The sequence below is a fragment of the Erythrolamprus reginae genome, chromosome Z (genome assembly GCF_031021105.1).
Source record: "Erythrolamprus reginae isolate rEryReg1 chromosome Z, rEryReg1.hap1, whole genome shotgun sequence".
NCBI classification, from domain to species: domain Eukaryota; kingdom Metazoa; phylum Chordata; class Lepidosauria; order Squamata; family Dipsadidae; genus Erythrolamprus; species Erythrolamprus reginae.
Genome location: NC_091963.1, coordinates 57,127,054 through 57,142,589, shown reverse-complemented (window position 1 = coordinate 57,142,589; position 15,536 = coordinate 57,127,054). Strand labels below are relative to the sequence as shown.

At 36.8% G+C, this 15,536-nt stretch overlaps 1 protein-coding gene across 1 annotated transcript in view; it reads right to left on the bottom strand.

Moving 5' to 3' along the window:
- Positions 1-15,536, bottom strand: part of SH3BP5 (SH3 domain binding protein 5) — a 124,763-nt gene that overhangs the window by 59,152 nt on the left and 50,075 nt on the right. Inside the window, exon 3 of the mRNA XM_070726436.1 lies at positions 14,224-14,352. Within this exon, the coding sequence (XP_070582537.1) occupies positions 14,224-14,352 (129 nt within the window). The remainder of the gene's footprint in view (positions 1-14,223; positions 14,353-15,536) is intronic.

Below are 15,536 nucleotides of genomic sequence, written 5' to 3'. Positions count from 1 at the left end.
GGAACCACTGCACTATACAATGTAATATGTATCTGGAGAAGGGCAGCGTAGAAATGTGTGTATGTGTGTATGTATGTGTATTGTATATATATTGTGTGAAATGTTCTCAAACAGTTTACAGTGATCCCTCGAGTTTCGCGATCTCGATCTTCGCGAAACGCTATATCGCGATTATTTAAAAAATATTAATTAAAAAAAACCCACTTCCGGGTTTGGCTTCGGGAGTCAGCTGGGAAGCGGCGCGGCTGTTTTAAAAGGTCGCAGCCGGCCTGGGGGGCTTCCCAGCACCCCCCCAAACTCCCAACCCGGATTCGGGGGGGTGCTGGGAAGCCCCCCAGGCCGGCTGCGACCTTTTACCTTTTAAAACAGCCGCGCCGCTTCCCAGCTGAGTCCTAAAGCCAAACGCGGAAGTTCGGCGGCCGGACAAGCGGCGGACAAGCGGCGGGCGGACAAGCGGCGGGCGGACAAGCGGCGGACGGACAAGCGGCGGACGGACAAGCGGCGGATGGACAAGCGGCGGGCGGACAAGCGGCGGGCGCGGCAGCAGCGAGGAGCCGAAGATCGGGGTTTCCCCTTTGCGGCGCTGCCGAGCAGATCAGCTGCTGGGCGGCGGAAGGAACCTTCCCTGGGCCAGGTGCGGAAGTAAAAACACCATCTGCGCATGTGCGGCCATGGAAAAAAAGGGCGCGCATGCGCAGATGGTGTTTTTACTTCCGCACCACTATATTGCGAAAAATCGAGTATCGCGAGGGGTCTTGGAACGTAACCCTCGCGATACTCGAGGGATCACTGTATTCAATTTCTACTATTCCCTACAATTCTCAACGGATTTCATACTCAAGAGACCATCTGCTAAAAATTAAGGAACATTTCCTTAAGGAGCAGCTCTCTGCAGCTTCACCTCCACCTGTCTTTACAAACACGGAGATTTTAGCACAGGAGGAAGCCATTTCCCAGCAACCATGGATCACCAAAAACAAACACAGGCAATTTTTTTCATTAATTTTCATAAAATAAACAGACACACATACAAACACTAAACATAAAGTGGGGGTGTATTTCCCCCGCTTCTTTTGAAATTATACATTCAAGTACAGAAAAAGAATACATAATTGAATATATGTTAAATGTTAAAAGGTTTAGTAAATTTGGGTTCAGGTTTTACAATCTTGAATACAATGTAAATATTAAGTAAAATTAGTATAACATAATCATCAAAAAATACCTTTAATGTAATCTTAATTACTATAGTAAGATGCCATATTCATCAAACAAAACGTTTAAACTAATTTCAACTATTATACATATATAGACCAAAATTCTTAATATGTTACTTATACGTAAACTACTATGTCGTAATCATCAAAAAATGCATTTAAACTAGTATTAATATTGTTATCACCTAGGTAAAAACAAATACAAAAAATTAACTAAAAATAAATGTGTATATCTTATTTTTTCTTATCTATCCATTTATAAACATTGTTCCATGTTTCATAAAATTTAGTATCTTCTTGATCATTTAATCTTCTTGTCATCATGTCCATTTCAGCGCAATCTAGTATTTTAGCTATAACTTCTTCTTCCTTGGGGATTTCCTCCCCCTTCCAATTTTGCGCATATATTATTCTAGCCGCAGTTAATATGTGTATAATTAAATAAAGAATTTCTTTCTTGTAAGTCTGATTGGTAACTCCTAATAAGTAAAATTCCGGGGTATTATCTATATCTTGCTTTACTATTTCTTTTAATATTTTCTCGATCATCTTCCAATATATTTTAGCTTTACCACATGTCCACCATTGATGGTAATAGGTTCCTATATCCTTCTTACATTTCCAGCATAATGGGGATGTTTTGGGAAACATTTTTGCTATCCTATTTGGTGGGAGATGCCATCTGTAGAACATTTTGATTTGATTTTCTTTTAATGAAACTGATTTGGTCATTTTCCAGTTATTAATCCAAACTTTCTCCCATGTATCTATGTCTATTTCCTTGCCAATATTTCTACACCATCTTATCATAGTATCTTTTAATGTCAACTCTATATTTTTATGAGCTATGAGAAATTTATATATTTTCCCTATCATTTTTATTGGATTAGTAGTAATTAGATTGCTTAAAAGATTCTTACTTTTATTAAAAATATAAAGAGTTTTATCCTTCTGGTATCTAGATCGAATCTGGGCATAATGCCACCAGTCTATTATTATCCCTTCTTCTTGTAATTTAATCCTAGATTTTAGCTTCATCTGGTCATTTAGTAGTTCTTTATATCTATAAGTTATTTTCTTGTCTTTTATGGACTTTGGATGCGTTATTACTTCTAGGGGAGCTAGCCATTCTGGGATATTTAAAAAGTGATTTTTCTTTATGTCTTTCCAGACTTCTAGTAGATACTTCCTTAATGTGTGCCTTTTAAAATATGAATGATTTTTTTCCTTATCGTACCATACAAATGCGTGCCATCCAAGCATGAGATCATATCCTTCTAAGTTTAGTATTCTTTTGTTCTCTAGAGTTATCCACTCTGTAACCCATGTTAATGCGGCAGCCTGATAGTATAATTTCCAATTTGGAAGGCCAAATCCTCCCCTTTCTTTGATATCTTCTAAGCAATTCATTTTTATCCTTGCTTTTTTCCCTTGCCATATGAATTTTTTAACTAGGTTTGTTAAAGTTTTAAAAAAGATTCCCCCTGGATTTATTGGAATTACCTGGAAGAGAAATAAAACCTTGGGTAAAATATTCATCTTAATTGTTGCAATTCTTCCTAAAAATGATATTTTCAGATTATTCCACATTGCTAAATCTTTTTTAATTTCTGTTAGTAATTTTGTATAGTTATCATTTTTTATTGTTATTGTTTTCGCTGTTAAATTTATTCCTAAGTATTTTGCTTTTTTTACAGTCTTTATTCCAGAGATGCTTTAGAAACATAGAAACATAGAAACATAGAAGTCTGACGGCAGAAAAAGACCTCATGGTCCATCTAGTCTGCCCTTATACTATTTTCTGTATTTTATCTTAGGATGGATATATGTTTATCCCAGGCATGTTTAAATTCAGTTACTGTGGATTTATCTACCACATCTGCTGGAAGTTTGTTCCAAGGATCTACTACTCTTTCAGTAAAATAATATTTTCTCATGTTGCTTTTGATCTTTCCCCCAACTAACTTCAGATTGTGTCCCCTTGTTCTTGTGTTCACTTTCCTATTAAAAACACTTCCCTCCTGGACCTTATTTAACCCTTTAATATATTTAAATGTTTCGATCATGTCCCCCCTTTTCCTTCTGTCCTCCAGACTATACAGATTGAGTTCATTAAGTCTTTCCTGATACGTTTTATGCTTAAGACCTTCCACCATTCTTGTAGCCCGTCTTTGGACCCGTTCAATTTTGTCAATATCTTTTTGTAGGTGAGGTCTCCAGAACTGAACACAGTATTCCAAATGTGGTCTCACCAGCATTCTATACAGTGGGATCATAATCTCCCTCTTCCTGCTTGTTATACCTCTAGCTATGCAGCCAAGCATCCTACTTGCTTTCCCTACCGCCTGACTGCACTGTTCACCCATTTTGAGACTGTCAGAAATCACTACCCCTAAATCCTTTTCTTTTGAAGTATTTGCCAACACTGAACTGCCAATACAATACTCAGATTGAGGATTCCTTTTCCCCAAGTGCATTATTTTACATTTGGAAACATTAAACTGCAGTTTCCATTGCTTAGACCATTTATCTAGTAAAGCTAAATCATTTACCATATTACAGACGCCTCCAGGAATATCAACCCTATTGCACACTTTAGAGTCATCGGCAAATAGGCAAACCTTCCCTACCAAACCTTCCCCTATGTGACTCACAAACATATTAAAAAGAATAGGACCCAGAACAGATCCTTGTGGCACACCGCTTGTAACCTGACTCTGCTCAGAATACTCGCCATTAACAATAACTCTTTGATGTCTACGCTTCAGCCAGCTGCAAATCCATTGAACTATCCAGGGAATAAGTCCAATCTTCACTAATTTATCTATCAGCTCTTTATGTGGAACCGTATCAAAGGCTTTGCTGAAGTCCAGGTAGGCAATATCCACGGCACCACCTTCATCCAACACCTTTGTGACATAGTCAAAGAAATCAATAAGATTAGTCTGACATGATTTGCCTTCAGTAAAGCCATGCTGATTTGGGTCCAATAAGTTATTGTTTTTTAGGTGCTGATTTATCCTCTTTTTGAGTAGAGTCTCCATCATTTTAACTACAACTGATGTCAAGCTAACTGGCCTGTAGTTACCAGCTTCTTCTCTACTGCCCTTCTTGTGAATAGGCACAACACTGGCCATTCTCCAATCCTCAGGAACTTCTCCTGTTAACAACGATTGGTTAAACAAATCAGTCAGGGGGGTAGCAATGACAGATCTGAGTTCTTTAAGAACTCTGGGGTGGATGCCATCTGGACCCATTGCCTTATTTATCTTTAATTGTTCAAGTTCTTCTAAGACATCGGCTTCTAAGATCACTGGAGCTGAATCCGTACAGCTGGAAGCAATGCTATATCCCTATAGTATTATTTTGTAAGGTGTCTTTTGAGAAAACTGAACAGAAGTAGCTATTGAAATGGTCAGCGATCTCCTTATTCCCATTAATGCATGTATTATTCCCGGTACTAAGCTTCGTGATGCCGCAGTTTTTCTTCTTCTTATCATTAATATATCTGAAGAAGGTTTTATCCCCCTTCTTTACAGATTTGGCAATTTCTTCCTCTTTTGAGGCTTTAGCAGCATATATTATCTGTTTCGCCTCCTTCTGTCTCATTTTATATACCTCCCTATCAGCTATACTTCCAGACTCTTTATACCTCCTATAGGCAGCCTTTTTTTCATTGACTATAGCCCTTACATCATTGGTAAACCATAGCGGTTTCTTCTTCCTTTTACCTTTAGTTATTTGTCTTACATACAGTCCAGTGGCTTTTAAGATGGCCTTTTTTAATACAGTCCACTGGATGCTCGCTCCTGCCATTTTATCCCTCCCCTTTAATTCATTATCTAAATATTCTCCCATTGCATTAAAATTTGTTTTTCTGAAATCCAATACTTTGGTTGCATTATAGGATTGCTCACAATGAGTTTTTACATCAAACCACAAACATAGATGGTCACTGCAACCTAAATTTTCTCCCACCTTGACATCTGAAACCCAATTCCCATTCGTAAAAACTAAATCTAGAATATTCTCCCCTCTAGTTGGTGTCTTAACCAGCTGTGCCAGAGCTGCTCCTGTAAAGGCTTCTACTATATTCTTACTTTTGCATGTAAGGGCACTGGGGATATTCCAGTCAACATCAGGCATGTTGAAATCACCCATAACCACAATATCTCCCTTTACTGCCATTTGGGTAATTTCATCCACCATCTTGTTGTCATATTCCTCGGATTGCCCTGGAGGCCTATAGATCACCCCAATTCTAATGACAGAACCTTCTTTATTTTGCATGCAAATCCAGAGAGTCTCTAGATCTTGGCACGTATTTTGAATTAGTGTTGTTTTTAGACTTTCTTTAATATAAATGGCTACTCCACCTCCCCTTCTCTCTATTCTATCCTTCCTATATAGTGTATATCCTGGTATGGATATTTCCCATTCATTAGAATCCTTAAACCATGTCTCAGTTATGGCAACCAGGTCCAAATTATCTCTAGATATTATGGCCATTAATTCACAGAGCCTGTTGCTCAAGCTTCGAGCATTTGTGCACATTACCCAAAGAACATTATTTTCGTTATTAGTTTGCCCCTTATCATCAACAACTACATCTATATTATTTGCAGCTCCCTTTTCATAAGCTTCTTGTGTTTTGTTCATATTTTTAGTTAAAAAATGTGTTTTGCTTTTGTTTATCTTTAAACCTGCTACCTTTCCATATTGTTCAATAATTGCAGTAAAGTAGGAACTGTTGTTATCGGTTCTTCAATTATGAACGTTAAGTCATCTGCAAAGGCTTGGACTTTATAAGTTTCATCTCCTACAGTTAGACCTTTTATTTTAGGATCCGCTCTTATTTTAATTAATAGAGTTTCAAGAATCATGATAAATAACAATGGTGATATAGGGCAACCTTGACGAACTCCATTATTAATATCAAGTGTTGGTAATTGATTGTTGTTCAATATTATGTTAGTTGTTTGTTTTGAATATATAGTATCTATTAAGTTAACAAATTTTGGGCCAAATCTCATTTTATTTAATTGCATTTTTATGAATATCCAATTGACGTTATCAAAGGCCTTTTGAGCGTCTAGAAACATTAAAGATGCTGTCTTGCCTGGATATTGTTCATAATACTCTAGTGTATTTATTACTGTTCTAAGATTGTTTTTAATTTGTCTCCCTGGTAGAAATCCATTTTGGTCTTGGTGTATTATTCCATTTATAACTCTTTTGAGTCTGTCTGCATAAATGGCGATAAATATCTTATAATCTACATTTAATAATGATATGGGCCTATAGCTTTTAATTTTTTCTGGGTCTGTGCCCGGTTTATGTATTAAAGTTGTCAGTGATTCTGACCAAGATTTAGGAATTTTACCCTCAAGTCTACATAGATTAAAGGTTTCTAACATGTGGTTTCTTATTGTTTCATTTTCTATCTTGTACCATTCTGCCGGTATGGCGTCTGGGCCAGTGGCCTTGTTGCTTTTCTGTTTTTTAATTGTTGTTAGGAGTTCTTCCATTGTTATTGGTCCGTCCATGGTGGCCTGTTGGTCTTCTGTTATTTGTGGTAATTTTGAAGCTTGTAAATAGTTAAAGACTTCATCTTCACTAACATTATCTTTGGCATATAGATCTTTATAAAAATTATACACAATGTCGGCCTTTCCTTCTGTATCATATTTTATTGTACCATCTTTGTCTTCTAGTTTTTTAATTAATTTTGATTGGCTCTGTTTTCTAAGTTTATATGCTAACCATCTGCCTGGTTTATTTGCATGTTCAAAGTAGTGTTGCTTTGCTCTTTTAATTTTTTCAGTTATTTGGTTTTGTTCTATGATTCTGATTTTATGTTTAATTACATTTATTTCTGTTTTTAAGTCTCTGTTCTTAATATGTTGCTGCGATAAAAATTCTAATTGTTTCAATTCATTTATTAATTGTGCATACTTTAATTTATTTTCCTTGTTATATTTTGCAATGTAAGATATTGTTAATCCTCTTATATAAGCTTTAGCTGTATCCCATAAGTTCTGTGGCGTAGTTTCTGAAGTTTTGTTGATTTCAAAAAATATTTTAAATTCCTTTTCGATCCAATCCTTGTATTTCTTATCATTCAATATATTTCTATTCATCCACCAATTATTCTGTTTATTATTCATTCTCATAGAAACCACTATTGGATTGTGATCGGCCCATGTATTAACGTCTATCTCTACCTCTCTTATTTGCTCTGCAACCATTTTTGGTGCCCATACCATGTCTATTCTTGTCCATATTTTGTGGGGGTTAGAGTAGAAAGTGTATTGTCTCTTATGGGGGTGTCTTTCCCTCCAAATATCATTTAGCAATAATTCCACTTTCATTTTTTGAAAAGTACTAGGTAGCAAATTCCTTCTTGTTTTTTTGCTTCTTTTCCTTTTATTGTTACCTCCCCCCCCTGAATGGTCCAATTGTCTGTTCGCAATAGCATTAAAATCACCTATTATTAATACATTTTCAATAGCTAGGTCTATTATTATTTGATGTAAATTTTTATAAAATGTCATTTGATCTTCATTAGGAGCATAGATAGAAACAACAGCTAAAGGTCTAGGTTCAATATCAACTTGTACAATCAATATTCTACCCTCATTATCTTTAAATATTTGTTTGGAATTTATAGAATTCTCAACATACATCACCACACCTCTTTTTTTTTGATCTGCTAATGCAGCATACATTTTTCCAATTTTTGGATTCAACAGTAATTTTTGGTTATTTTTTTTAATATGCACTTCTTGTAATATTGTAATTTGAGCATTTTGATTTCTAATTTTAGAAAAAATTTGTTTCCTTTTCCTTGGTTCATTAAGTCCATTGACGTTTACAGAAAAGATTTTTAAATCTTTACTTATTGTCATTTGATAGGTTTTTTGGTTTCTCGCTGAGGTTGAACTCTTCTGGCACCTTGGTCCTGCTCTATTACCTGAGCAGTAGCCCCCAGATCTTCTTCTTGCTGAGTTGTTAATTTTTCCCCTGGTTGTTGTTGAACTGGTTGTTGTTCAACCACTTGTTGCTTATTTGCATAATCCAGGCGGCTGATGCCACTGTTTTCAAAAAAGTACATAGCTTGTTCTACATTTTCCAATTTGTATCTTGTAGAGCGCCATGTCAGAGAAAGGCCTTGTGGAATAAGCCAACGGTAGGTTATGTTTTCTTTGATCAAAATTCTGGTTAGAAAGTGGTAATCTCTTCTGCTTTCTCTGACACTTCTTGGAACTTGTTTTAATATTTTTATTTCAACTCCTTGATGTTGGAGTTTGGCATTTCTTGACCAATGAAGTATATCATCTCGCAGGGCTTTTCTTGTGAATTTGATGTGTATCTCTCTTGGGAGGTTGTGGCGACGGATGTAACTATTCGAGATTCTGTAAACTTCATCGATTTCTTTCAGTAGTGCTGTGGGATCCTGTTGGAGTATTCCTCCAATAGTTTCAGCCATAGTCATTTTTAAATCTTCATCTTTTTCCTCTTTTATATTCTGAAATCGAAGTCCGTACGAAGCTCGTTGCATCTCCAACTGAGTGATTGATTCATCATATCTTCTATATCTTGCATCAGCTCTCCCTTCAAGATAGTCCATTCTTTTTTCATTTTTGTCAGATTTCTCTTCAACTTTTTTAACTCGGTCATCACTTTCTTGTAATGTTTGTTGAATCTCCTTTATCTGGTCTTTCATCTCACCCATATCAACTTTCAATTGGGCCATCTCCATTTTAAATTCCGCCAGGTCTGCTTTTATGGCTTCTCTTTGTTGTGTTGCATCCTCTTTTATGGCCTCTCTTTGTTGGGTGGCTTCCTCTTGGGATTTAAACATAAAGTCCTTCAAAGTGTTCAAAGTTTCTTGTAGTGTTGCAAAATTAGACTGCGTTGGTTTTTCTTTGTCTTTGTCCTTGGTAGACATGGTTAACACCTGGTGCGACGGGGAAGGATGCGGTGACCCTTGTGGAGAGGGAATTGTTGCTGTAGTTTGTTTTTTAACCGTTTTGACAAAGGTTGAAGTATTTGACATCGTCAAATTTGAACCCACTCTTTAAAATTTGAATTGGTTTAAATTAATTTCAAATTATATGTAGTAAAAAGAAAAGAATTCGTATAAATTCCAAATCTGTCAATCTATTTTTTGACAATTTCCCTTAAAATATAACTATATATACCAATTCAATTGCCAACAATTACCAACAAAATTATTGTGATTTTTAAAACTCTAAATATGCAATGCCAAAAAAAGCAGGTGTAAAACTTTTTTTAAAAAAAAAATAAGTGAAAAGTAAGAGTTAAAAATAAGTGATCTGGTAGAAGGACAAAGTAGATAAAAGAAAGAAAAGATATTAGCTATTCATAAAAATAAAAAAAAAGATGGAAAAGAGAAATTATAAAAAGAAAAAAGGAGGGGGAGAGAAGAGGGAGGAGAAAATTAATAAAGAGAGTGGAGGGAATTGTTCTAGGGGAAAGAAAAAACAAAAAGGAGGTGATATTTTAGTTCAGCTAATTAGAATAGAGCAGGGGACCAAGGTTTGTTAACAATGGATATGTTTCAAATCAGGTTTCTTTTAAAACTAGCAGTGCACAGAAGAAAAAAGAAAGAAAAGAATCAAGGAGAGATCAGGAAAAAAAGGAGTAATTATTCAAAAGACACAATATCAATATTATATACTTATGTTCTTCTTATAGATCCAGTAGTTGTGCTGAAGAGTAAGAATGTAAATCCAAATATCAAAGGATAAAGTTATGTTTAATTCCGATTTCAAGTTCAAAGGGAAAGTCAAATTAGTAGTTTTCTTGTATTTAAAATGAAGTCAATTTATTTTCCAAGTTCAAGACAGAAGCAGGGAAACAGATCCCAAGATGGAGTCAGGTTAAAATCCGTGCAGCAAGGCAGATGTTAAAAAGTTCTCAGCAAATAATCCAAAAGCAGTCAGCAAATAATCCAGAGACGCTCAGCAAGTAATCCAAATAGGTTAATCCAGTACTAAATAGTCCAAAGGAAAGGTTTCAGTTCCTTCTATTTTCCATTTATTTTGTAATTATTGGGTTATTTCATTGTTGTGAAAAAAGACAACAAGATGAGAAAAATGGCAGCAAGACTGTGTTCCTCCGCTGTCAGAGTTTAAGCCCGGAACACTGTATTTTTAGCAATCTATCAAAAACAAATTCTAATCATCATTACAAATTTCCTTTAGCAATTTAAATTTTCTAGATAGTCATATCAAGTTTGAATTATTTTATTAATCCATAAAGTAAAAAAAGATATTTTTTAAGTTCCAAAGTTCAAGTACAGGATGGAAAAAATGAAAGTGAAAAAATTAGATCCGGCTGTTATTTGCGGATGAATCCAACAAAGGAAAAAACTTTCACCTTCGCCTTGTTGAAAAGAAAAAAAGCTTTCACTTAGAACTTTTACGATTGAGTCTTCTGCTTTTAAACATGAAACAAAAAGAGGTGGTTTTTTTTTACCTTAGGTCCTTTCTCTGGTGTATTCTTTCTCGGTCAAATTGATTTTAATACTTTCACTTCTGAGCTTTTTCTTGCTTCCCACTGGGTGAGGGGAGAAAGCGCTGGCCGATCCTCCTATGCAAAGAGGATCGGTTCTCCCGTCTCCGAAGCTGCGGGGCGAACCGCTGCCTCCGGAGTCTCAGCGACGGCTCCTCGGGCAGAGGGGAGCCCCCTGTTCTGGGATCGGGCCATCCGAGCCCGATCCGATCGCGATTGCGACCTTCGGAGGGGGTGGAAGGGATCCCAGGGCAGAGCGCTGCCAAAGAGATCCCGCTGCGGTCTCCTCCAGAAAAAAAAAAAAACAAACACAGGCAAAGAGGTAAAAGGGTGGGAATTTTAAACAGACTAAGGAACAAGGGATTTATAACAACCCTGCTCCCTTCAATCTTTCTTAACAATTTACGTTCACTTGCCAACAAGATGGATGAAATACTGCTTTTAAACAGATGCAATTCTGATTTTCACAAGGAATCTGCCCTATGCTTTACCTGGCTAAATGAGGAAATTGATTATAATAGAATGCCTATACCAGGGTTCCAGATTATTTATTTATTAGATTTATTTTTATTTATTAGATTTGTATGCCGCCCCTCTCCGAAGATGCAGAATTATCGTGGGGGGGGGGGGGAGGCTTATGTATATAGCTTGTCTCAGGATCATTATGCAAAATTCTGTGATGAAAACCTGGAGTCTTTAATTATTAATTGCAAACCCTTTTATTCTCCTCAAGAGATCAATTCTTTCCTAATATTTGCGGTTTACCTCCATCCACAAGCATCTGTAAAAAAAGACACTAAGAACTCTAACTGATCAGATTACAGAGGCTGAATACCCTGATTCACTGGCCATTATTTTGGGAGATTTAAACAAGGCAAACTTAAGAGATGAGCTACCAAAATACCTTCAACATGTAAATTGTCCCACCAGAGGCAATAATATCTTAGATCACTGCTACACAACACTAAAAGATGCTTATCATTCCTTACGAAGAGCGGCTGTGGGCCACTCTGATCATTGCATGATTCACCTTGTACCTGCTTACAAACAAAGATTTAAAGCCACAAAACCAACAATTAAATCAGTGAGAACTTGGACTGAAGAAGCAAAGTTAAAGCTAAAGGCTGTACAGACTGGAATATTTTTAAAGAAACCTCTGCAGACCTAGATGAACTCACAGATACTATAACATCATATGTCAGCTTCTGTGAAGACCTATGTGTAATACCAGGAACTTGCAAATATGCAGTAACAATAAACTTTGGTTCACAGCCAAACTTAAGCAGTTACGTCATTCCAAAGAGGAAGACTACAAAAAAGGTGATAGAATGCTGTACAATCAGGCCGGAAATATATTAACAAGGGAGATCTGAGCAGCAAAAAGAAACTACTCTGAAAAGCTAAAGAATCAATTCTCAACAAATGAACCAGCAAACATGTGGAAAACTCTCAATATCACCATTACAGCAAACCACCTTCCCAAGTTGAAGGAAATCAGCAACTGGCAGATGACATGAATGTGCTCTACTGTAGGTTTGAAAAGAAACCACAACCACCTACCTCCACAACCCCCATCCCAGACACACCAACAACAGCCAAATCTTCTACAACTGAACCCATCCCATTGGGTTTACAAACCCTAGTGATCACAGAAAATGAAGTGAAAGATCTATTTCACAGACAGAAGCCTGGAAAAACACCAGGCCCAGACTAGATAACTCCTTCTTGCTTAAAAGTCTGCGCTGACCAATTGGCCCCCACTTTAAAACCGTAGAGTTGTGCTATGTTCCTTTCTGCTTCAAATGCTCTACTACCCTGTTTCCCCGAAAATAGAACAGCGTCTTATATTAGTTTTTGCTGCCAAAGATGTGCTACGTCTTATTTTCAGGGGATGCCTTAATTTTTTTCAATGAAGAAGAATTCAGATTTATTGCTAAACAAAAAAATGAACATTTATTATACACTGTGCAGTAGTTGTCATCACAAACCAACATAACCAGACAAACTATGAATCCTATCAAGAATTTCCTACTACTACCCTACCATTATTTCCATTCCAATTATACTTTTTTCAAATATATGTTATATATGTTCTGTTCGGGGATGCTATGAAATGAAACGACTCCTACGTCTTACTTTTGGGGGATGCCTTATATTAGGCAATTCTACAAAACCTCTCCTGTGTCTTACTTTTGGGGGTGACTTATTTTCGGGGAAACAGGGTATAATCCCAGTGCCAAAGAAGCCCTCCATCAAGGAACTGAATGACTACAGACCAGTTGCTCTAACATCTGTAGTTATGAAAACCTTTGAAAATCATCAGGGATCCACGGTTAGACCCCCTGCAATTTGCATACCGAGAAAATAGATCGACAGATGATGCTGTTAATATACACATCCTATCACCCTTTTCTTCCCACTTAGGACTGTATGCTCAAAAAAATAAAGGGAACACTCAAATAACACATCGTAGATCTGAATGCATGAAATATTCTCATCAAATACTTTTTCTGTGCAAAGTTGAATGTGTTGGCATGTGAAATTGATTGTCAGTCAGTGTTGCTTCCTAAGTGAACAGTTTGATTTCACAGAAGTTTGATTTACTTGGACTTATATTGTGTTGTTTAAGTGTTCCCTTTATTTTCTTGAGCAGTTTGTGTGTGTGTGTGTGTGTGTGTATACATACACACACACACTCACACACTGCTCAAAAAAATAAAGGAAACACTTGTTTAAGTGTTTTTACAATTTAAACAATTTTACAATTTTTACTTACATACGTACATACATATATACATACATACATACGTATATATAAACGCACATATATATATACAGTATAATCTATGAAAATCTTCCCGTGTAGGATTTGGAAATTTCTAGCGACGTTTCGATGAGGTCCCACTCCTCCGATATCTCCTCCCATATTTGGGTATACCATGTGATTCAACAGAAAAAACATAACACTTCCCTGGTATAAAGCTGAAGGGATGGGATCCTGTAGCCTAGAGGTTAATTCTATGCCTTACAAGGCAAAGGCTGTAAGTTCAAATCCCAGTGAGGGTATGGCTAGCTGATGAGACCAGAATAAAGCCGAAAGAGATCTATCCTATCCTAGTCTCCCTTAATTTTCAAATTCAGCAAAAACATGTGACACACACACACACACACACAAATGAATATACAGCATATGCCATATATGCATAAGATTAAATAGTGAGGCAGGAAGAGGCCAGGCAAAGTGAAATTGGCCACACACCCCAGTCATATGATCATCCAGCCATGCCCACTCAGTCACATGAACACCAAGCCATGCCCATAGAACTAGTAATAAAAAACCTTTAATCCCATCATGGATTTGCAGATCATCTGCTATAAAGAATACCATTGCATTTTTATTGTGCCTCTATTAACTCAAGTTGTATTCCAGTCAACTAATTGCTTAGTTTTTCAATTGTATTCTTACCTGCCTGGCAACCTTTCTGGCTTCCCAGTAAGGCTTTGAATCTTCTACAGATTTTCCCATCTTCTTCACAAGTTCATCTAGTTTTATTGTAGCTTCCACCAGAATTGAATGGAATTTCTGACGTGCATCCTACAAAGAAAAACACATCAAATCTGCTAATACATATTCATCACCAATCACTGGCAGCTAAGTTAATTTAGATAAAACTAGAGTTAGTTACCTAGCAGAACAATATTTGTATAGCTCAATTTCAAACTTAATAAAAATTAGTGAAAAGCCGAGATAATGTTAATATATTCCAATGTTACTAAATTTCTAACACTTTTTGACACAACCTGGTCTAAAAAGAGATAGACTTTTTAAAAGATGTGAATGTTTGTTCGCATAATGAAGTAATCTTCATTAAGCTTTAATCTAAATAAAAAGCAATATTGCATAACATCTGCTCTGATACGGACTTCAACTCTTAATGCAGCATTGAGACCAACATAAGTAAACAACTTTTTATATTTTCAAGGAGAAAATTCTTTGGCTGTTCCAAAACATTAATCCCTTTCCACATTCCTTAACAGGTCACACTATCCAAATGACTAACTACTTATTAAAGGGAGAGGGGAGCCCTATTTAATTTTGTACCAATATCCAATTAATTAATAGCTTCACTGAGTAAAATTAGTGGATTTTCAATCTCTTTTCTTCAACCACCCCTCCTTATTTTGTGTATAGTATGACCTGTACAGACTGGGGAGGGGATGGGAGGGGATTCCGGGCCAATTTTAACCAAACATCAATGTACGGTTCCTGATCAGGGTGGCCTAGGGTGGGATCAAATACAAGTCTGTGGACAGCCAATATGGTGGGAATATCAAAGGTTCCTATATCTGGCCATCCCAAATTAAAGGAGGGCCACTCTGACGTACAGAAGTTGGTCAGTGTGTGTCGACTCCACTTCATACCATATTCTCAGGTTCGGTTGTCATAAACCTGGTTGAAGTGTTTCATTACACACGCGAAAGGGGTTTGGGGCACACTCGGTTTCCCTCCCATTTTCCACCCAGGGCACCAGACAGAACAGGGAGGGAATAATACAAGAGAGGTAAGGGGTTCTTCCCTTGAGACACAAGAGGGTTCTATTCACTTAATACAGCTTCTACCGGCCCAAGGTCCTGGACGATCACAGTCACCTGTGGGAACTGCAGATCACATACACACAAACACACTTTTCCTTAAGATGGGCCTAACACTTTCTGAGCCCGTTACCCAATACTGAGTCAAAGCAAAGCTGATCAGTCTTCGCCTCTGTCCCTTACCAC